This window comes from Blennius ocellaris (genome assembly GCF_963422515.1).
Source record: "Blennius ocellaris genome assembly, chromosome: 6".
Lineage (NCBI taxonomy): Eukaryota > Metazoa > Chordata > Actinopteri > Blenniiformes > Blenniidae > Blennius > Blennius ocellaris.
In genome coordinates this window covers 22,073,929-22,095,921 of record NC_137655.1, presented here as the reverse complement: position 1 = coordinate 22,095,921, position 21,993 = coordinate 22,073,929, and the positions used below count along the sequence as shown (strand labels likewise).

At 40.8% G+C, this 21,993-nt stretch overlaps 2 protein-coding genes across 9 annotated transcripts in view; both read right to left on the bottom strand.

Moving 5' to 3' along the window:
* The window catches only part of lmo7a (LIM domain 7a), a 49,019-nt gene extending 45,267 nt beyond the window's left edge, over window positions 1-3,752 (bottom strand). For 6 of the 8 annotated variants that reach the window (XM_080498323.1, XM_080498331.1, XM_080498326.1 and 3 more), the window contains exon 1: window positions 3,402-3,752. In XM_080498323.1, coding sequence (XP_080354449.1) covers window positions 3,402-3,470 — 69 coding nt within the window. In that variant the 5' untranslated portion in view covers window positions 3,471-3,752. The remainder of the gene's footprint in view (window positions 1-3,401) is intronic. The other 2 variants (XM_080498329.1, XM_080498330.1) reach the window with 1 other exon arrangement.
* Window positions 3,753-14,110: 10,358 nt separating this feature from the next.
* On the bottom strand, window positions 14,111-18,577 carry uchl3 (ubiquitin carboxyl-terminal esterase L3 (ubiquitin thiolesterase)). The gene is made up of 9 exons (XM_080497904.1): window positions 18,450-18,577; window positions 18,253-18,264; window positions 17,186-17,314; window positions 16,892-17,048; window positions 16,680-16,765; window positions 16,119-16,166; window positions 15,915-15,990; window positions 14,929-14,987; window positions 14,111-14,838 (listed from the first exon to the last, which is right to left on the bottom strand). The coding sequence occupies exons 1-9, from the start codon at window positions 18,489-18,491 to the stop codon at window positions 14,752-14,754; spliced, it is 696 nt and encodes a 231-aa protein (XP_080354030.1). The 5' UTR covers window positions 18,492-18,577; the 3' UTR covers window positions 14,111-14,751.
* Between the last annotated feature and the right edge of the window lie 3,416 nt (window positions 18,578-21,993).

Below are 21,993 nucleotides of genomic sequence, written 5' to 3'. Positions count from 1 at the left end.
TGCGTCGATTACTTGTTGTTGTTTATTCATGTAACCCACTGAGGCAAATCTGTATTCAAGGTTTGTTGAGACGAAGCTCACTAATTGTTGTTTCGGAAATTCTTTGTTCTTTTTGTACAGGAGGAGATGGGCACAGGTCACCAGAGGGCATCTGGGATATTATCCAAATATTTCAGGGTTTCGACTCAAGAAAAATATACGCCGAAGAGTGAAAGGCCATTAGTTCGACACCACCAACATATTAGAATAATAGAACTACGTCAGGATGTGAATGGCCCCTTGTGAGAGAGCCTGTTTCATGTGAGTACGTCTGAATGCATGTAGCCACTAATTGCTTTCTGTCAAAACAGTCAGAAACTCTGGAGTGGCGCGACAGCGAGGTGACTAATGATCTGCCCTGCCACACAGCTTCGGGTATCACAAACAATACGACGGCAGAAGTCATGGAAGGAAATTCATGAAAGCTGACTGGAGGAGAGCCAAAGCGGTGGCAAGAAGAAGAAAAAATAGGCAAGACAGCAAGAGTGAATGTGAATGTGAATGTATATTTTTCTAAAACTGAAAAAGGAAAGTTCTGTTTAGGAAATAAGACAATAGTTTTCCTTGTTAAAGTAAACATCTAACTGAACAATTAGGGTCTAGGTTCTGTTGATTATATGAAACTGCTTTTCCAACATGATGTTAAATCTCTATATTGTGCTTTGTAACTGCGACGATCACCACAAAAACCTCCAACTTCCCTCAATTTATATTGATCAAGACTAAAAGTTTTCAAATCTCCAAACGACCAGCCTGACTTAAAAGCATGTCTGTTGTTTTGTTGTTGTTATAATTTTTTTAACCTCTACTTTTACAGTAAAATTGTTTCTGCCTGGACATACAAAGTGATGCTCTGAGTCTATGCCAATAAATCCACTGAAATATTTACTTTGTTGTAGCTTCTGAAAGAAAGTGTTCATTTCCTGTGTTTTTGCCATGTATCTAGTATAACGGCTTTAACCATGATGGAGCTGGAGGGAGCGAGGACAGAACCCCAGTTGCCCCTGGATGAAGCCATGCTGCACTACGGACAGGACACTTCATCACAGGGCGAAGACAGAAAGACGGACAACCACACACACTCACATTTACAACTACAGGCAGATTTCGAGTCGGAAAATAACCTTAAATGTAGTTTTAGGGAATGAGGAAGGAAACTTGGGAGTATACCCGAACCATGACTTAAACTGGGGGTATTCCCACCTTGACCAAGAGCAATAACCACCATAGATGAGCATAATACAAAACTACTTCTGTCCCTCACCTGGAGGATGACGGCAGAAAACTGTTGAGTTGTGCCTCACACTGTTTCCATACTTCCAAATAAAAACAGTAGTGACACAGTTATAACCACTAAAATGGACCAATCAAAGTCAAACATACTTCAGCCCTAAGTATATTTTCTGACTGTGAAGATCTTCTTCATAACAGTTTATCTTAATGGCGAGCCACACGCACCACCTTCTGATGGTCAAGTTGCATAAACACTGCCATTTCTTGGTCATTGTCATAACTTTGAGCCTTTATGTTCAATTAACAAGGAGCTCTATTCTTCCAGCAGGCTTGCTGGCTGTCGGACGCAGCGCCCCGTGCTGACAGCCTCCGGCTCTGAGGGGGCTATGTTCACAGCCATGGCAGCTAATGCAGGAATGTGTCCATGTGACGGGCTCTAGACCATTTAGTCCAGTTTTTAACAACACCAGCGACCTCGCCACGCACACATGCCTCTGTTTAGAGTGCCGTGAAGCCAAGCAGCTTGTTAATCATTCAGTGGCAGAATCCAATAGCCACAAAACTTTCTCTTTGAAGGGAAAGTGTTCCCCTCGTGCCAGAACTTGGCCCCCGATTGCTCTCGTACTTCCTCCCCGCGAACCTCCACATACATGCTATGATAAAACAACAGCTTTGTGGCCTTTGCCATCACCTGTTTGTTCAGCTTTCATCACACTTCTCCTTAATCTGCCGGCCTACTGCCTGAGACCAAGCCCCCTCCTCAGTACATGAGCTAAGCTGCGACAATGGGCCAGTGTGCGAGTGTGAGAGACACTGATGTCACATCGAAGGCATTCAGATTCACCCCTCATGAAATTAGAACAATATTTGTTTAGCTACAGTCATGCGGTAGCTCCGCGGCCCCCCACGGGGACGAGGATTTAACAATAACATGTAGCAATTCTGCATACTTTGTTCGTTGAAAGAAGAGAGTCTTTGAACCAGGGTTGGATGGAAACTTTACATAACAGGACATTTTAGAGATGAAATCAGACCACTGGTGAAGCTTTCTGTGTGTGTTGGAAGCGACCTCAAATTTATCTGCATGCCATAGAAAGGGGGACACATCATGGCAACTGAAAAGGCTTTCTTTCCACCAGAACCGTCTTTCTGAAACCATATTTTCCAGAATCTGTCAAGTATGTGGACAATATGCCATAATACATGACTGTTGTTTTAGTGTCAGTTGTACAATCTACATTTTTGTGGTCTAAATCCTGCACCCGTGGAAGAATTACTCATATTACACCTATTCAATAGCATTTTTGTGGGGTGATTTGTTTTTTTCTTCTCAAGTATGCACTTAACTTACACCATATAATCTATGTTTAAAATCCCATCTACCACAATTTCAGGATGTATGTACCCAGCTTTATCTGCATTCTTGTAAAAAAAAAAACAAGTAAATTATTTAACTGAAGAAGAAAAAGGCAAAACAATCAAAAACAAACTACGACAGTGCAACTTTACATCAAGAAATATGCTTTTAAAAGGGTATTTTATTCACTTAAACTGAGTCAAATGATCACTTTTGACAAAACAATCAAAGTCATTGATATTTTGAGAAGATTACATGCTTGAGTTTGAACACCAGTGCTTTTACTTGTGCTCGAGTACCATTTATGCAATGTCACATTACAAAAAAGAAATCATGGATGGATGATACATTGAAAAAAGAAAATACTTGGACCAGCTTAGCTAATTGCTTCAATTGGTAACGCGTAAAGAATCAAGTTATTTGAACTTATAATAATTCATTTCCTTAAGTTTGAAGTTAATCTATTTCATAATTTAAGTTTGAAGAACTTGATTCATTTAGGTGTTAGATAGATAGATAGATGGATAGATGGATAGATGGATAGATGGATAGATAGACAGATAGACAGATAGATAGATAGATAGATAGATAGATAGATAGATAGATAGATAGATAGATAGATAGATAGATTTCTTATTCGTTTTTTTCCCCAGGCATATGGAGAACTTGATGAGATTTACAAAAGGATCATGAGGATCACAGGTCTGTTTTCCTGGTATGTGAGTTCAGCCAGAAACCGTGAAAAATAAAGTTTCAAAAAGTTTGAACTCACCTCGATCCATCGCTGCGCCTCCAAGTAAGCCTGATCGCAGCTGACGGCGGACTGCTCGCGCCACTCCATCACGCAAAAACGTCCGATCGGTTCCTAATGGTCCAACTGCTCAGTCCGTCACATGAACCTGGCTTCACTTCCAGGCGCTTCTAAAAAAAAAAAACTAAACTAAACTAAACTAAAACCTGTCAAAGCGGACAGACTGCGCAAGCAGGTCAAATTATATGTCGCACAGTCACTCATCAAAAATGCCTCCCTATTGTTCTTTTCATCCGCGCGTGAATGGCAGGTGAGGTGGAACAGTGGCGCATCACGTCCGACACACCTGAGATCCGCCTGCACGAGCCACCTTCTACCCTTCCTGCTCTCCGTGTGAACCTGAGCTCACCTCAACAGCAGGAGGGAAAAAAAAAAAAAAAAGAATTCTGCCAAATTCCAGCAGGAGGGTTCTCAACATGAGGTCCGGGGACCCCGAGGTGAGACCCTCAGGTGAATATATGTTTGTTTTGTCTGGGAGTTTTCATAAAACTCCCAGACATGCTCGCTGGTGCAAATCACACAGAGGAATAAGCAAGAGCATGCAGTCATTCAGAAACTATTCCAGACTTATACTTAAAGTAAAGAGAGGAAAACATTAGTACTGCTGACTGTTTTGCTCCAAAACAGTAAAGTTCAGTTAAAAGAGGTTGACCTCGCCACATGGCTCCATTTGCTTTCCTACACCGCCGCCCGGTGGTTGTTTGGGAGCATTGCAGTATATGGAACTATAATCTATTTCCCTGCAGATTATAGTCCAGGTGCGGTGGAAATATATGAATATACGTATACTGAAGTTGAAATCTGTGCATTTTCCGACTGTAGAGAACTTATTGCAGAGTGATATGCCTTGATTTCCTGCTTTAAAACAGTAGTTAGTTACTTTATGTTGATTTGCCTTTCATTTCAAGTCTTTTTTTATATACATTGTAGGGAACAGAAATGTAGTGTGATATTATCCATCACAGGAACACAGAACGGCAGAAACCTGGACACACAATACAGTTGCATGTTGCATGACACACCTGCATTGAGATCAAATGATGCAGAACACAGTCATTATTTTTCTGCTACAAACTCTAAAAGGATTTCGCTTGATGAGATATACTGGATGTATGTAGTCAGTATGCTTAAGAATAAAAACAAACAGATTGAGTATTACATGTCAATTGTAGCTGTCGCAGTAAGATGTTTTTATTTTCTTTAAACTATTTGTTATTTAAGTTGTAAAAGCCTACTGAATATTTAATTTGATACCTGTGTCCCGCTAATGACCCCCTGAGGCAGAATCAAGATTAGCAGTAAGCAGGTGCGGATCATGTGATTAAATAGACTGAAAAACCTCCAGACACGAGTAAAGGAATCTGAATGAAATGTTTTGAGTCCCTGAGTGGCAACAGAAAAAGAAAAGAAAAACAATAATAACACGCATTAACGAGATAGTAATAACAGACATTAAACTGAGTAGCAGCGTTCAATTTTTTGTCAACTTTTTTTTTAATCAGGTTTATCACATTCAGGTGTGATTGGCTGAGAGTGGAGAAGGGGGCTGAACAGGTGAGCATGCAGAGACTACATGCACTGTGTGTGTTTCCAACTCTGACAAACTGTAAGAGACATGAGAAGGAAGAACAAAACCAAATGAGGGGTTAAACAAGACCAGACGAAGGAACTGTAATGCTTGATGGTGTCTTCATTAACAGACTGTTTCACATCATTGTGAGCTTTACCTCTTGCTGTTCTGCAGCAGTATATCATGCAGTTTACTTCTGTCAGCAGAAAGGATTTTCTGAGCCACGGCAGACTCCCAAGTGCTCAATATTACTGGTTCAACATCAATCAGCCAGATCAGTAGAGTGTTTGTCCATTGGCAGAGCTGCAGAAGGAACCAGGCAAACACAGTTCATGTTGTGTTGAAACAGAGGCAACAGTGTTTTCTCTCAGATGTGTCTCACCTTGTGCTGCAGGAGGGCCTCCAGTGCTGTGAACTCAGCGAACAGAGAGTTTTGTCTGCTGAGGAGAGAGTTCCAGCCCCACCAGGGACTGAGGAGATAAGATGGCTTTTAGAGACGGGAGGGAGAACAAAACAAACAAAAAAACACAGGGTGAAGAGGTGACAAGAGTAGGAAAACATGCACTCTGAGCCAGAAATTTGTAAATATGTACAGTGAGTGGCCTGATCAATGAACTGTGGTGGACTTGAATATGTTTGTTTAAAGCAGTTAGAGACTCACCAATCAGGATTAGGGCTCAGATTCCTGATTCAGCAGCATTTACAGAGGACTGGAAGCCTTCAGCCCGTCACTGTGCAAAAGGAGCTCCTACGAAACAAGACAGTTTTCAGTATTGCAGGTAAGGCATCAACACTTTCATGGATTTCTGTCTCACTCTTTAACTTTTAGAAGTTTGCTCTTGAGAGTAAAAAAAAACAAAGTTCTTATTCACTTGTTTATTTTGATCGTGAATTTTGTGCTGGTCAGTGTTGTCAGTTACATTCAAAAAGTAATCTGATTCCTGATTACTAGTTATTCCTTAAAAATGAACTTAGTTACTGTTAAAAACAACTAATCTGTAAAGTAGCTAAGTTAGATTACAAGTTACTTTTAGTTACTTTCAGCAGCTGCTGACAACACCCCCCACAGTCTCAGCATAAAAATGACAACCGTTTTTTCTAAAAACTCTGCTGATCCCTGCTTCCTGCACCTGCTGATACATATTTAACCTTTGACCTTCATTCTTTGTTGTATTTATATCTGACTCACGGTTTTATTATCAGATTTGTACTATTACTGATATTTATTTACCCAGAGATGTATTTGTAGTTCCATTATTTATTTATTTATACTATCTGTTCTATGTGGCATTTTAATTGCCCTGGGGACAAATATATTGTTTCATTGATTGATTGATTGATTGATTGAAAAAAGGGGCGGGGCTTCCTGGCATTACATATTTTACTCAAGAAAATAACAAAAGTAGTGTGTGTGTGTGTGTGTGTGTGTGTGTCCCTCCATTTGGAGGAAGAAGCATCCGGTTCTGTTTAATAATAACGCGGCTTTACAGACAATAAACTTGTCCTGCGGGAGGCTACAATAGTAATGCACAGTGACTTGGACAAGTAACTTTAATCAGATTCCTGGTTTGGAAATAGTAACGCGTTCAATTACTGGTTGTGGTCATGTGAGAGTAACGTTCCCAGCATCTCTGGTGTTGGTTAATTAATTAAGTGCTCTACAAATAAATAAATGAAGAACTAAAATTGCAGTGCTTCCTCAGACTGCAGGATGGAAATGAAGCCGCCTGGTCTCTGCCTGCTGCTGCTGCTGCTCAACCTCCGCTGGGCTCAGGGACTCAGTTGTCAGCAGTCCGACTACAGCTGCGACAAGTGCGTCGAGGCCGGCCCCGAGTGCGCTTGGTGCAGCTCCCCGAATGCAGCAGTTCGCTGTCACACACTGGAGGAGGTGCAGAAAGCTGGCTGTACTGATGTGTACAGTCCTCAGTCGTCTGTAGAGATTCTCAGGAATGAGTCCAGGTAAGCGTCACAGTTTGGCCTTTGACCTTTTTCATACATCTGATTTCTTAAAGTCTGTGTTTATTTCATTGGTTGTATTTACCTTGTATAACAAGCTTATTATCTTTAAATCATTGAAGTTTTCCCATTACTCACCTTCACTTTTAACCTCTATGCTGCTTGATCCGTTCTAAGCTTTGCAATCGAAGTTGAAACATTAAAATCATTTTCAGATGAAAAAAATATATTTTAAAAGTGAAAAAGAACAGCTTTAAAATGAATACTGTTACTAACAGCATTATTTTTATTTATTTATTTATTTTTTACAGGTAATCTAACTAAATTCTACACATACGTGTAGGAAGGTTCTGTCGTATATTGACTCAGGTACACTAAGGTGTCATGGTAAGCCAGAGATTCAGAGCATCTGAATCAGCAGAGGCGAGTCTGGAACATTCAGTATGGGCACGACTATACTGGCACTACTTTAACAACATCGTCAAGCATCGTCAGCCTCTTTTAAAGAATAATCTGGATCCTCAGTTTTCTGGAATTGTAGACACATTTCTAAACTTCGGTTTTTATACAAAGTCTTGGAGAGAACTGTTTTTATGCAATGGAAAACATTTTTAGATCATTTTATAGTATTGATGAATAGTTTCATTCTGGTTTTAAGCCTCGCCACAGAACTGAAACGGCCCTTTTACGAGTTTTTAATGATCTTTTCACTGTTGATTCAGGACTTTCAGTTGCTTTAGGGCTCTTAGACCTGAGCACTGTTTTTCATACAGTTTAACCTCATTATTCTGCTTTCCTGTCAAACTGTTTAGGCATTCAAGGCTGTTGTTTAGGCCAGATAAGCTTTTCTGATCAGTTCAGTCCCCAAAAGGCTGGCATAGTCAACTCACTCTCTCTACAACTTGTCTCGGTTTTGAAATGACAACCCCTCTGTGTTTATGCTGCTCTGGTCTATAGAACTGGCTTGCGAAACCGGCTCAGAAAATAAATCAAGAGTAATTCAGTTACTCACTCAGTTGTAACTATAAATAATTACCAGTTTCTATTCAGAATACTTTTGGCAGAAGCTTCTGATGCATAGTTTCAAAATCTTATCTTCACTGTATGACTTTGATTATAAAGTTTAGTTTTCACTGCCGCAACTGCTCTCTGAGCTCAGGTCTCATTGTTTTATTACGTCCACCACTCATAGTGAAACAATGCAGTCCCACTGAACGGAATGAAAAACGAAAGTTTATGTTTTCATCATAAGTTTTACACATCATACGGTCTGGATTGGGAACTTCAGGTGTAGTTTGACACCCTTGATCTAGCTGAACACAAACTTTGATGAAGAGCTGTCCGACACACATCCTTTCAGTTTTCTGTCGTAGGAAACAGGCTGAAGATTCAGTGCTTCACTGTGGCTCGAGTGTAAACCTTCTGTCTGGTTGCTTCTTTACTTTTTCAGCCCAGCACAGATCACAACTGTGTTTATGCAGCCGCAGGAGCTCTCCATTCGTCTGAGGCCGGGTAGGACCCAGACCATTCAGCTGAATGTCTTCATGCCAGCAGACCAGCAAACCACACATGTGGAGCTGGAAGCCACCAACACACCATCAGGGATGAACTTTGCACTCACCAGCAACATAAGAGGAAACTCTGGGCTCATAGAGGTACAAAAAGATGTCTGCCGTGGTGTTCACAACGTCAGAAAAAAACCCAAAACACCTTAACAAGATAATTGTTCTTATTTCTGAGCAAACAAAATCATATATCACTACAATAGTTTGCTTTTTTTTTTGTTTTTTTGTAGGTTTCTCTAAACACTGCCCAGTGTCCCAGCAGGAACCAGAACATGACTGGACCCTGGTTTGTCTATGTGGTATCCAAAGACTCTCCACAAAGAGTGACGTTAGCAATACACTTGGAGTGTAAGCCGTATGGAGAGGGGAAAAAAAGTGGCTTCAGTGTGACACCAGCTGGGTAGAAACAACATGAAATGTGCTTCCACAGGTCACTGTAGCTGTTCACTAAACCGTGAGGAGCAAAGTGCTGCCTGCAGCGGCAGGGGGGCCCGTGTGTGTGGCCGCTGTGAGTGCTACGACAACTACATTGGAGAAAGCTGCCAGATGGAGGACGATACCCACTTCTCAGTCGGTGACGCTTCCTGTAAGTCAGACTCCAAAGCGCCGCTGTGCAGCGGCAGGGGCACGTGTGTGCAGGGCAGCTGTTGGTGCGACACCCGAATACACCCACGTGAAAGATACACCGGGCAATACTGCGAGTGCAGCAACTTCGACTGTCCGTACCACGACAACAAGTACGGCCTCCCCATTTAGTTGCACTTAATTACGAACAACACTTATATATTAAATGCCAACACGTTTTACAATCCAACAGAATGTGTGGAGGCAAGGGGCAGTGTGAGTGCGGCCACTGCCGCTGCGACGCGGACTGGGTCGGTCAAGCCTGCCACTGCTCCATAGATTCAACTCCCTGTATGGCAAAAAATGGGCAGGTGTGTAACGGCAGAGGCACCTGTGACTGTGGAGTCTGTCAGTGTTCGTCACCTTTCTCAGGCCCCACCTGCGAAGACTGCCCGCTGTGTCCGGGCATCTGTAGTACGTACAAGGCCTGCGTGGAGTGTCGTGCTTTCGGGACGGGAGAGATGGCCAGCAGGTGAGATATCTATCTCGTTACACGTGTGTTGACTTTAGCCCCCTTTCCACTGCACAAAAAGTGCGGGGCGAGGCCGGTTTAGTCCGTTCCGGTTCGCGTTTCCACTGCAGGAATGCGGAAACAAAAGCTCCAAACCGCTCCAAAGGCGGCCGCTTTTCCGCTACCCTTCTGTTGGGGTTTGAGTTTGCGTTTGAGTTTGCGTTGCGTGTGACTTTGAGGATTTACTACACGCCCTCAATATGTTAATATGTCCGCTGGATAAATCCTCTGCTCTCAGTGTGGTCAGCTTTGCACTGGGTTTTTTTTTTTTTTTTTTTCCCCTTTTATTTTCTTTGCTGCTCAACTTTAATGTTGGTCGTGGGGCTTCTGACTTTGCATCGCGTTGGAGCTTTCTGTTTGCAGCCGTGTGCGCGGTGCTCCCACGGGAGCCTTTAGCTTTCTGTTCAAACGCAGGAGCAGCCACTCCACTCCACTCCGGCGCTGATCGCGCTCCTGCAGCTCCATGCCGGAACACGGACTCTCCGAGCTTCTCTGCATTGCGTCCGCGGTCCGTCCCTGCGATGCATGACCGCCGCATCGTTGTTTGAACTCTTGCCTTCACTGAAGGTGATGCTGGCAAAAAGAGGCTGAATATATTCATATTCATAAGAGCTGCAACTGTCGCACTCCACCATGTGTTTTCTGTAAGATTTCACATTGGAAAATAAACAATCATTACACAGCTTGCAAAAGCACAATGATGTTGAATATTTGTACACACTTAGCAGAAGAGGAGGCCTGGAAATGAGATGATACTTAGTGACCTCAAATTAATAGGTCACATTAATAGGTCACATTAATAGGCCGTAATTTCGTTGTGCAATTTATTGTACAATGACAATAAAAGCAATAGAATAACTCGAGACTCCGAGTTATTGTCTCATTCCCTCGTATTATATTTTTTCACCAATGCCGCTTCCATCTATGGCCAATTAGTCCACGTTCTATATCGTTCCCTCGGGTCAGAATTTAATAAAGATGAGGCAACATGATGCCGTCGTCCGATCGTCCCAATTCAGTTTCCGTGTTCATAATTTAATATCCTGGTAGCAGCATAGCTTTTCATGTTTGACAGTAGTTTTATAGACGAGATAAAAACACTGATCTATCGTCCACCACTAAAACGTGAAAGCACGGAGACTTGAATGTGGGAGGAGTCTTGTGCGGAACCTTGGGCAGAGTGTTATTAACCTCACTGTTAACTTTGACGGCGACGTTAACTAACGGGATGACTTAAACCATGTTTTAAGAACCCACCTCACACAAACATCCCCAGATCAGACGGTAAATCTCGCAAAACCTCTCAAGATCAAACGTGATTCCAGAGTCAACAAACCTGGCGGGCTAAGAGGATGCATTGGCGATCGTTTGTGGTGTGTTTTTATCCAATAAAACACGTTTTAAAAAGATTCGTTATGACAACTGTTTTTTGGATTCCGTGTGTGCTTCCGATCCGGAGTTTCCTCACCACTTCATAACCTCACTTTCTGATTAGCGCTTTCTGATCATCACAGTCAACAGGCTCATTGCGTGCTCTCCTCGGAGGACACCACACACGGCGAGAACTCGGGCCAAAACAATCCAACATGTTGAATATCCCCAATCTCAGATCGGAGCGGTCCCGACATCCTTCCCAGCAGACAAGAGCAGTCTTAACACACCAGACACGGCATGAATATCTGATAAGATTATCTTATAATGATCTGAGCGTCCTTAAGATTGTCGGAAGGAGAAAATCGGGGCCAAAATCGGCCTGATCGGCCGTGTGAACCGGGCTTAAGTCACATTAACACATGAAAAACATTTCATTAATGAATCAATGGGAGGCTTTTGTGAAGCAACAACGAGAAATATTGTGTTTTGGATGAGGGTGTAGATGTTGAGCATTTAATAAAAAAAATAAATTAAAAAAAGCAAAGTTTCAATGCTTTTGAACTTGTAAGGATCAGTGTAAATGACCTACAATGATCATTGGACTTCAAGCATGATCAGGGATCTGGAAGCTTCTCCCTGGGCTTGTTTTTAAAAAAAAGAAACACTCCATAAATATGTGTTGACGTTTAGACTGTGACTCTTAAGTTGCCCATTTGTGTGAAAGTGAACGTGGTTGTCTCACAGATTCAGTGTAGTCATCTAAATGTAATCTCAATCAATAGTACGGGGAATGAGGAATGGAAAAACAAAAGTCAAATTCTTATTTTAAATGGTGTTGAATGTTGAATTTTGCCTAACAATTCTCTTCATAGCACTTTTGTATCACTTTCTCCAAAGATAGATTAATGTCACAATAACAAAGCTATTAGAGAGTAATTTTTTTCTTTCATCTGCCGTCTTCAGCCTGTCTGTGCTCTCTCTCTCCTTCCTCTGCAGGTGTGACAAAGAGTGTAACCACTTCTCCATGACGTTGGTGGACACCGCAGACCACCTGCGTGTCAGTCAAAGCCACACTGCACTCTGCAAAGAGTACAGGCATGAGGACAATTGCTTCTTCTACTTCAGCATTCAACGGACGAGCCCTGAAAAGAATGTGACTGTGGCTCGGGCGAAGGACTGCCCTAAAGGATCCCCACTGTGACACATTGGTTAGCAAGAAAGTCCTGGTTTAAATCCTCCTTTCTGTCTGAGGTTTGCATGTTCTTCCCATGTAAAGACATTTCCCCCAATGGGATGAATAAAGTCTTCTTCTTCTCCACAACTGTATTCACTGTAATTAATCTCACAATCGAGATATTGAATTGATGGAATTTAATGAATACAAGCACATTTAAAAGTGGCCGCTGCTCCCGTGCGACTGGAAACTCCCCGCCATTCGTGTGACGATGCAGTTGTTCCTCGCAGTGAGGCTGGTACTGTGCTGTGATGAAATGCCTCATTTCAGTAACAGAGCGGCGCAAGAGGAGCTAAAACTCAGAGGAGCAATGACATACTGCATTTTCAAGTTTAAGCACCTCATCAGATACAACATGTACTATGCTGGTCATTCTCACTATCAAACTTTATTGTGCTTCTCAACAGCAAGAAACTGAAAAAAAGACGGCAGTCAATCACAGATTAGGTAAATGCATTTGCGTAACACTTTTTTGTACATTTCCCATGTAATCAGTTTAAAGAAAGTGAGCGAGAGTCCCGTGATGGGGTGGTACGGTGTTGTTTTGAAGTTGAGCAGGATGAGTGTGACCAGTTACAGACACGACCCTGCTTTGCTCAGACGAGGTCAGGCGTGTTCAGGGTGGTTTGGCCGTGAGCTATGTTGAAAAAAGAAATGGGCTTTTTTTAATGGGTGAAAATAAAGTGACTGTGTGTTTTCGGATGCATTTGTAGTCAACCAGGCACCTCACAGTTTAAACTGGGAAAAAGAAAACCCTCCAACCAATACAAATGTTCTTTTCTCTATTTACTAAGAAAAGACCTGTTTGGTTAGCAATCCACATACAATAAGGTATGATGGGAACAGTTTTGTTCCCATGTCTGTTTTGCATGAGCAAATAAAAAAGGATTTAGCATTTAACAAGTCCTGCAGGTATAATGAGAAAATCTACATGTGCCTTTCATGGGTTTAATTCAGATCCACTGAGGTCCATCCCTTTAAAATAGTTGGAACAATAAATTAGTTCAAAATAACATTTACAGGAAATATCATTAAATTGCCTGTTTCTGTATTCGCCTCGTGATGAACTGGTTGCCTGTCCAATACCCAGATGTCATCTATAGACAGCTGGGATTGAATCCAGTTCTAAACCTCATAAAACTCTATAGAAGATGGACTTTTGTCTATTCTTCCTCTTGCTAACAGAACTTATGTGGTTCATTGTAGTTTTACATGCCTGTGCATTTTAGGCACCTCCTGCTCTCCTGATTTAAATAAATACCTTGTTACTAGACATTTACAAATTGACAACTCATCTTTTCTGTATACCCAATTATTTTAGAATCAAGGTTACAGAGTTAAAAATTATACCCCGGAAGAATACCCTGGTGGTAAAGACTTACCATAAAATCTACTTATTTACTTAAATCTTATGTGTTAAGAGGAGATACTGTATCAAAACTATGGCTTCTTAGTGACATAAGGTTTAGATTAAACCACAGATAAAACTTCAGTTCATTTCATATTTTTCCATTTTGTAATGTTTATTCAGATAATGATCTCAGGAAGCTGAAGCCTCTCAGTCTCTCAGAGCTCGCACAGGAAAAAAAAAAGCACTATTGGCAAATTTAGTGTCTTCAATCAATCCAATGACTCTGTGGGGATGGATTTTGAGAAACCTGACAAACCCCTGCAGGAAGAAAGAAAACATTCTTCCAAGAAAGGCCCCAATACCAAGTGCTGTGAGGTAACAGGGCTAACCACTGCACCACCTGATCAAAATGCATTTGTGGCAAGAACTATTAGGTGAATGAAAAACAATCAGGTTTCTGTTCCACAAAATGAGCACAGAAGAAAGAAGTTTAATAAACTTGACTTTAATTTGACAGAATTTCTATAGGTTACAAAAAAAAAATCAAAAATGTAGGCACCTTCCACACCAGAGTACAGTCAACATGTTTTGTTAGCCTCACAGAAATCTTTTTAACAGCCATCACTGCAAGAACAAAAACGATTAGGCCCATCAGTCTTCTTACAAAAGCGGTAAATAAAATTAAAGCCTCACAACAACGCAGTCCTTCAACTCATTTCGATTGTGTAGTTGGACAATTCATCAAAAACCAATTACTACATGTGGCTGCATCGAATTGGATGATAATTTGGGTTGGCTCAGTGACGTGGAAAACACCTTCAGTGAGCCAGTAAACACACCACAGTGCACACTGGAGGCCAGACTGCCCAGATCAGCAGTGGAAGATTTTGATCGTACTGAGAAATACTTCAAAGTTTGCCAGCAGCACTAAAATCCCATAAATGTATCAACTTTTTTTTTTTTAACACGAGTGAAACATTACTTTTGAACGACATCCCTGACATTCTAACATTTTCACTTCCAAAAGCAGAAAACAAAGTGGAGCATTTTCCGTCGTGGTCAGCACTTTCGAAACATTTGGCAGTAATGTTTTATTGTTGACTGGAATCGAGAGGGAGCCTCCCCACTAGGAGTCTTTTGACAGGGCGATGATGGTGAAGCGGACTTCTTGGGGATCACGAGCCATGAAGGTCTTACAAACTTCTATGGCGTCCTGAAACACAGGAGTGAAACGATGACCTGCAGTTCATTGTTTTCTTTAAATGATGACGACGTGTCAGTTTTACTCAGAGACACATCTTACCTCAAGGAAGGTTCCTTCTGAGGTTTTCCCATGGACGATAGGTTGAGGCTTACGTCCATCTGGGTAATAGAAAAACAAAACAAAAAAAAACAGGGGAGCTCAATAAGTGCATTTGAAAGTGCAGCCATCACTCCTGGCATTCTTCATTTCTCTGTCTAGAATTAGAATCTATCTATCGAGGGTGGAAGTGGGAAGTTTAAACTCCTTTTCAGGCATCTAGAAACACAAAGAGTCCAAATGACTTCCTTGTTCAGCTTTGAATGTTTGGTTTTTAGTTCTTCCATCCTTTTCTTTTTACAGTCGCTTTGTGGGCTTGTTTGTTGTTTTGTCTGTCACAATTTACACATTCAAAATAAAAACAAATGTATTTTTTTTACCAATAATCTAAATATTTAATTTACTCTAATGTTATATGAAAAGAAAACTTATGTCAGTCTGCTTGTCGATTCTAAAAATTTCATTGTGGTGTGTTAACATTAAGTTACAGATTTCATTCTTGCACATGTTTTCAGCTAGTTTCAGCCTGACATATTAATGGTTTGGCTCTTGTTGCTTGATTTTGAGTAAAAACCTCTTGGCAAGCTTTAGATCGCATCATTTGTTTAATACATGTCAAGAAGAGTGGTGGTGAGCACAAGAGCCGATAGGAGTGGAAACGTTTCTCATTAGGTTCCGTCTGCTCACATGAAAACAATTTCATGTCCTTCTTTCCTAATATTTCCACTTTGTTTTGTTGGTTGGAGTCATGGCAACACTAAATGTTGTGGCTTGTTGGATTATATTGAGTTAATTTTAAGGGGATAAAATCATCTAATGCAAGAATTTCTTCAAGCAAGTGAATGTTAATACTGTAAAATGTATTGATTTGTATTTCGATGGAAAGCTTTTCTACATCCAGTAGTTATGAGTGAGAACATTTCTATCCAACCATGGCAACAAAGGTTGCTAAAAATGGTCCCACAAACAAGTCTTGGTGGTGAACTCACCCAGTTCATACAAGTGTCCTCCGTGACTCACGAAGGCTATAAAGTGCAGATTAACTTTCTCATCTAAACTTGGAGCCTAGAAAGAAGAAAACAAAAGAAAAACAGGCCAAACAAGTTAAACTCAATCGGATGTCGAAACAGCCTCCAAACAAAACCTGCGATTGTGTTTTTGTCATCGGACACGGATTAAAACTTGTTACAAACCTCAGTCTGTCCCTCCTGTGCACTGGATTCATGTGTGACACGTATGCTCTGGAAAACAAAAAGCTTCCATGTCAAATCCTTCTGCTCACATGTTCACACATGACCTCTGATGTCTCCGAATGTTTCTGTTATTACACGGTTAAAGAGTAACCATGAAAATGCTCCTGGTCTGTTATAGAGTTTCTAATGATTGTGTTGTGGACGTACTTTTCAGATTACAAAAAAAAAAAAAAGGCTTCTTGTGGAAAGATAAATAACTTGAATGTCTTTTCCAAACAATGGAAAATTAAACAACTCAGAGTTGTTCATTTTGTACCGTTACCCCAAACCTGAACCAAAATGCCAAGAGTGTCGACTCCTGGCCTGAAGGGCCACATGACTTTATGTTTCCTTTGACTCTCTGCTCAAACACGCCTTGATGTAATAAATGTGTCGTCACGAAGCTTTGGACAAAGTCTGAAAATGAGCCACTCCTGTGTTGGAGCAGGCAGATGTGGAATACTTGCAGGACTGTGGCCCTTCAGGAGTCAACAGAGCAGCAACTGAAGCTTTTTACCCCACCTCATCTTTTTCCAGGAAGACGGCTCGCTCGTCTGGGGTCATTTTTGAAGTTTGTCCAAGAAACTTTTTGAGAGGAGAATCAGCCTCTGGAGACAGAACGTTAAGAAAGATTTTCTAAAAACTACTTGCAATCAAAAGCAGAGCTCGATTTAAGGTCGTGTAGAAGATCAGCTGCTTAGTTTCGTATAATGTGAGAATAGTAAAATATTCACCAAATTCCAGGTGTGCCTGGTTGTTGGCCACTGCATGAATTAATCCAATAGTTCCACAAGCGTTTCCAATGGTTTGTTTAATGAAGTAGACATCAGGGGAGACCTCCTGTTTCTGATCTTTGAGTTTTTCCTCCTCTTCCTGCTTGAACGCCTCATACTGAAGATAAATAAAAAACAATGAGTGAGGAAGATTGATATGAACTTGCACGACAACATCCCAAAATGGAAAATGTAAGACATATGACAGCTGTTGTGAATGATACATAAATTACAAAAAGATGTTACTTGTACTACCTTCTCTGTCACTGGGAAAAGGAGCAGCACTGCACACACGGGTCTTGGTACCATGCTCAGGAGCACTGGGTCCAGTCCGTACACGTCTCCAAACTGCCAGGTTGGCCTCATACCCAAACAAGTGACAAACTACACACAAGCCCAGAGTAAGCTGGTTTCCTCAACAACAGAGATTCCAACATAAAACATTGTACAATAGATGGCTCTCAATTTCTGAGTATACAAAACACAAACGAATAATTCAAAATAAAAGGCGGTTCTGCAGAGCTTGATAAGTGCATTGTTACTCATAAGAGACAGTAATTATGCCCCAGGACCATCATTACAAGACAGATATTGATGTACATAAAACATATCCTTTTTTTGAGCATTTTAGGTGGCGACTAATTTAAGATTCAAGTCTCAATGTTACTCTACAATGTCAAAGACATTTTAAAGACCATGTCATGAGTGTGTGAACGATTTTTTTTTTAATGCATTAAGATCATGAGAGCGAAGCAGTGTAACATACAGAACGAACTGTCTAATTCCAAATCTCGGTAATGAAGCCAAGAGAAGAGATGAAAACTGCACAAATCAAACTATTAAGCACACGATCATTGCAGTGATGAAAAGTGGCTTTAATTAATCTCAGAAGACAATCAAGCCTTGTTTTTCCACACATCTTGAGGGACATGCGTCATAAAACTACTTGTTTGGACTGGTTGACTGCTCTGAAACAACGTTTTGGGTTTTTTTTTTTAATTACTTTTTGTGACGTTGAAGACCAACCAGAAACAATGTACACAATTCACTTCAAGGCAACGAACTTTGATCATGTCTCGTGACAACTAAACGAACTTCTATTGCGCCCCTTTCCCTCAATAATAGACTCTTGTAGATTGACGTGATGGCTCATGTTTCAGGAGGATCGTCAAAATGTATTATTTATTGCTTTTCCATCGGTAACGGAAACATTACACTCAGTGTTCGTCCCTGCCCGGTAGGCCTTTAGCCTCCCAGCATCGATCTGCCACAAATGATTTTCGTTTGACAACTTCTTTCCGCAGGCAGAAGAAATCACTCACCTTTGTCATTACCTGAAATGAAAAGACGGGAATAGAAACGTCAAGAACAATGTTGGAGAGTTGGAAAAAACAACAACATTTTACTGGCTTTAGCTTTTGTTCTCCATGCTAGCTACAAGTTAGCTCTCCTCACATGCTGGGAATCAATGGCTTCGAAAAAAAACTACTCATTCTGAAGAAAACGAAACCGCACGTACTTCTGGGTTAGACTCCAGGGGCAGCCAGCACGGACAGTCCATCTTGAAGTAAGTCTAAGTTGTTATGGCAGAGGAAAGTCGAGTCAGATGTGTTTGATCAAAATAAAAAAAAGAATCCCCAGCAAAACAGTTTGACAGCTGGAAAGCGCTTCCGCGTCTGAAAGTTCAGTCCGACAAGTCTTCAAACGCAGGGGGAGGACTTTTCTTCATATACAAAAGTAAACCACAATACACGCAGGTCTTTGCGCAGTCAAGTCATACTTTACATGATATATAAATTGTAGTGTACCATGTTTAACTCAGAGTAGTTTTATTCTAAGTAAACTTTTATATAATGAAAGTTGTCCGATTATCGTACCCTTTTTTTTTTTACTATCGTGAACTATTCCAAAATAGTGGGCGCGGCGTCCCATGACGGAACAACGTATGTAGAAACCGAGAGACTGCCGCTGAGGAATCCAATATGGCGGCGTTAGTGGGCGCAGTCATCTTGGATTTCTTTGACCTTTTACGCTTTGACGCATTCAGCTCCTCTGTAGCGGCTCAATAAAGCTTTCAAAATAGTATTTTTAAATACATATTTTTTCATTTTTGTTTTATTTTACATTCCACACTAATTTCAAAACTGGTCTCATCTCCTGGCTAAAAAAAACAAAACAAAAAAAACAACGTAAAATAAGGCAAAACAGCTAAAACAGCCAGAATAAATGGATAAAAGACATTTCAGGAAAGAAAGAAAAAGCAAGAGGTGGAGAAAATAAAAAAAGATGAGTAGAGCATGCCACCATCAGGTTCATCCACAGAGCCTTTCCAGGGCTTCCTAAAACCATAATTCTTTTTTTTAACTAAATGAAAACTAAAAAAAAATCACAGACTTTTCAGCCTGTGTGTCCGGGAGGCTCCTTCTTTATGGGCAGAGAGGTGAGGCAGCACACCTGATTCACATCAGGAGCATAGTCACCTCTCTGCCAAATACCCCCCACTAATTAAATGGTTTCACACGTTGCTTCAACTGTCAGATCTTTTCTGGTGCAATGGAAAAGACAAGAAAAGTTTCAGTGTTGGCCTTGTCATTGCAGCCATTCTACAGCTTATCTACAGTTTATGGGAGTTGAAGCATTGTGAACCTGTCACATGATACATTTTCCTTCACGTCCTGCTAACTTACTCAAGTGTTTCGAGCCATCTGGTGTGTGCCACTATCAGCTTCCTGTTGGCTACAAAACAAAAACCACAAAAAGAGCTACAATAAATTCAACTAAATGGAATGACCTTTCACAGCCAATTTAAGGTAACATCTTAGTTTAGTTCAGAGGAGAAGATTGGCATCAGAAAGACTGTATGAGAAACCAAATTAATCATTTCAAATGAGACGTATGGAGGACAGTCGAACCAATGAACTGAGCATTGAAAACGGGTGATGAGAATTAAATTGCCAGGCCACTGGAGAAAAGGAAGGCCAGTGAGGAGGTGCAGCGAGGGAGGACATGTAGGAGACTAGTGTAAAGGAGGAAGATACCGCAGAATACGATGATCCACCAAATAAAACAAAGAAGATGGAAATAAACAGGTTGCTTAAAACTCACCACAGAAATTGGAGATGATATTTTGGGAACTTATTATACAAGGTGAACCACTACCTCAACTTACCTCAAGTCAAAAAATAAATGTAGCAGCAGTAGTTGTTGTTAAAAAAAAAAAAAAAAAACTGCATACAGGTAAGTAACTCATAATTATGAACATTTTCTCACAGTTAATATAATATGATAATTTTCTCATAAATTCAGAAAAAAAATTAGCCAAATAATTTTTTACTCGTAATTGTGAGATAATAGAATTAGGATTGGATTAGTATCAGACGGGTATTGGCCAATCCCGGAGGCTGCAGTATCGGCATCGGATGTGGAAAAGTGGTATCAAGTCATCCCTGCTAAAAACCCAGATAATATTAAAGTCACTATTGTTATACTCATTCATGATTTCAAGATCAGAAAAGGGTTTCAAATTCCAGATTACATGACAAGTTTTCACTGCGGAAATCTTCTGGGATTCTTTTGTCATATTGGTGGGTGACGGATAATGAACTGCCCAATGTCACTTATATGTACTGATTCGGCAGCAGTTTTAACATCGATAAAAGAAGCTAATTAAAAGTCAAGAACCTTTTAGAAATATTTCATCAGCGTCATCAGTGTGTGAACTATATCACAGCTTTGGGGGTGACGCTGATGATTTCGAGTTGGAGATTGTGGCAGAGAGGTGATTAAGCCCCTGATGTGAATCAGGTGTGCTGCCTCACCTCTCTGTCCATACAGCAGGAGCCGCCCAGAGACACAGACGCAGCACCAGAGCCTTGAAGAGGCTGTGTGTCTGTATTTGTTTATTTAATCAAGACCAATGGTTCTGGAAAGTTCTGACTCCATGACTATGTGGCAGTGACGTGCGGGCAGGGGAGGCAGTGCCTCACCTGCCATCACGAAAAAAATAATACAATTTACATAAAATAGATATTAGTATTTTCCACTGATTTGTGTTAAAGATGCATTTTCAGTATGACTCTATCCTTTTTGACAGTTTATGAAATATAAATTTCAGAATGTGAGTATTTGTCAATGAAATCCAGGGCCAAAATCCCGCCTGAGGCAGTGGAGAGCTGTGCCTCATATCTCAATGCACGGTCCAGTACAAACTGGGCCCGTGTCTGTTCCTCGGCATATCACCAATATGAACTTTACAGAAATATTTGTTAAACAGCATGACTCTCTCCAGCCTGTGTAATGTCTTTAATGTATATGTGAGATTCTTGTTCTTGCTGATCGTACAGTAAAGCACAGAGAAAAGTTAAGTTAGTGAGGCAGGTAGGTACCCTGCCTCACCTCAAACTGAACTTTGGTCATAATCTCCATTGAGACGGAGTTTTTGAAATATTTTTTTTATCATTTTGATAGAGAAATTTTATTAAAATTGATTAAAGCACCAGAATTTAAAGTTTGAAAATTAAAAGAAATTATTACTGAATGTCAAAATTAAATCTGTGCTGCAAACATCTCTATACTTTAATTTGTTTAAAGTAAATGTGAATTGCTTGGACACAAGAAGGGTGCTCTATCCATCTCTATACAATACACTTTCTTTGTAGGGCAAATATGTTCCTGTGTTTGTGTTTGTTTTGGTGTAATTAAAAGAGGAATGCTGATGATATGAAGCATTACCAGTTGCATGCTGTTGGATGAATAGTGAAATAAGATGCTCTTTTAATTTCTTACAATGTAAATCTGAGTCCAGAGGAGTCAGTGCCCCACCAGCCAGGAACCTCACCGCACGTCACTGGGACTTTCTCAGATCCACTGGGTTGTCCGCTAGAATAGAGGACTCACGATGGAATTTGTCTAATAACCAGCAGATGGCGGCAATGGGCCAGTGTTGCGTCTTGTCTCCCAAATCAAAAGAAGAAGAAGAAGAAGAAGAAGAGAGGAGAAGAATATTCCGGTGCAGTAGGTGGCGCTGTGTACTTTGTACGTGAAATATACACGAAGAAGAAACA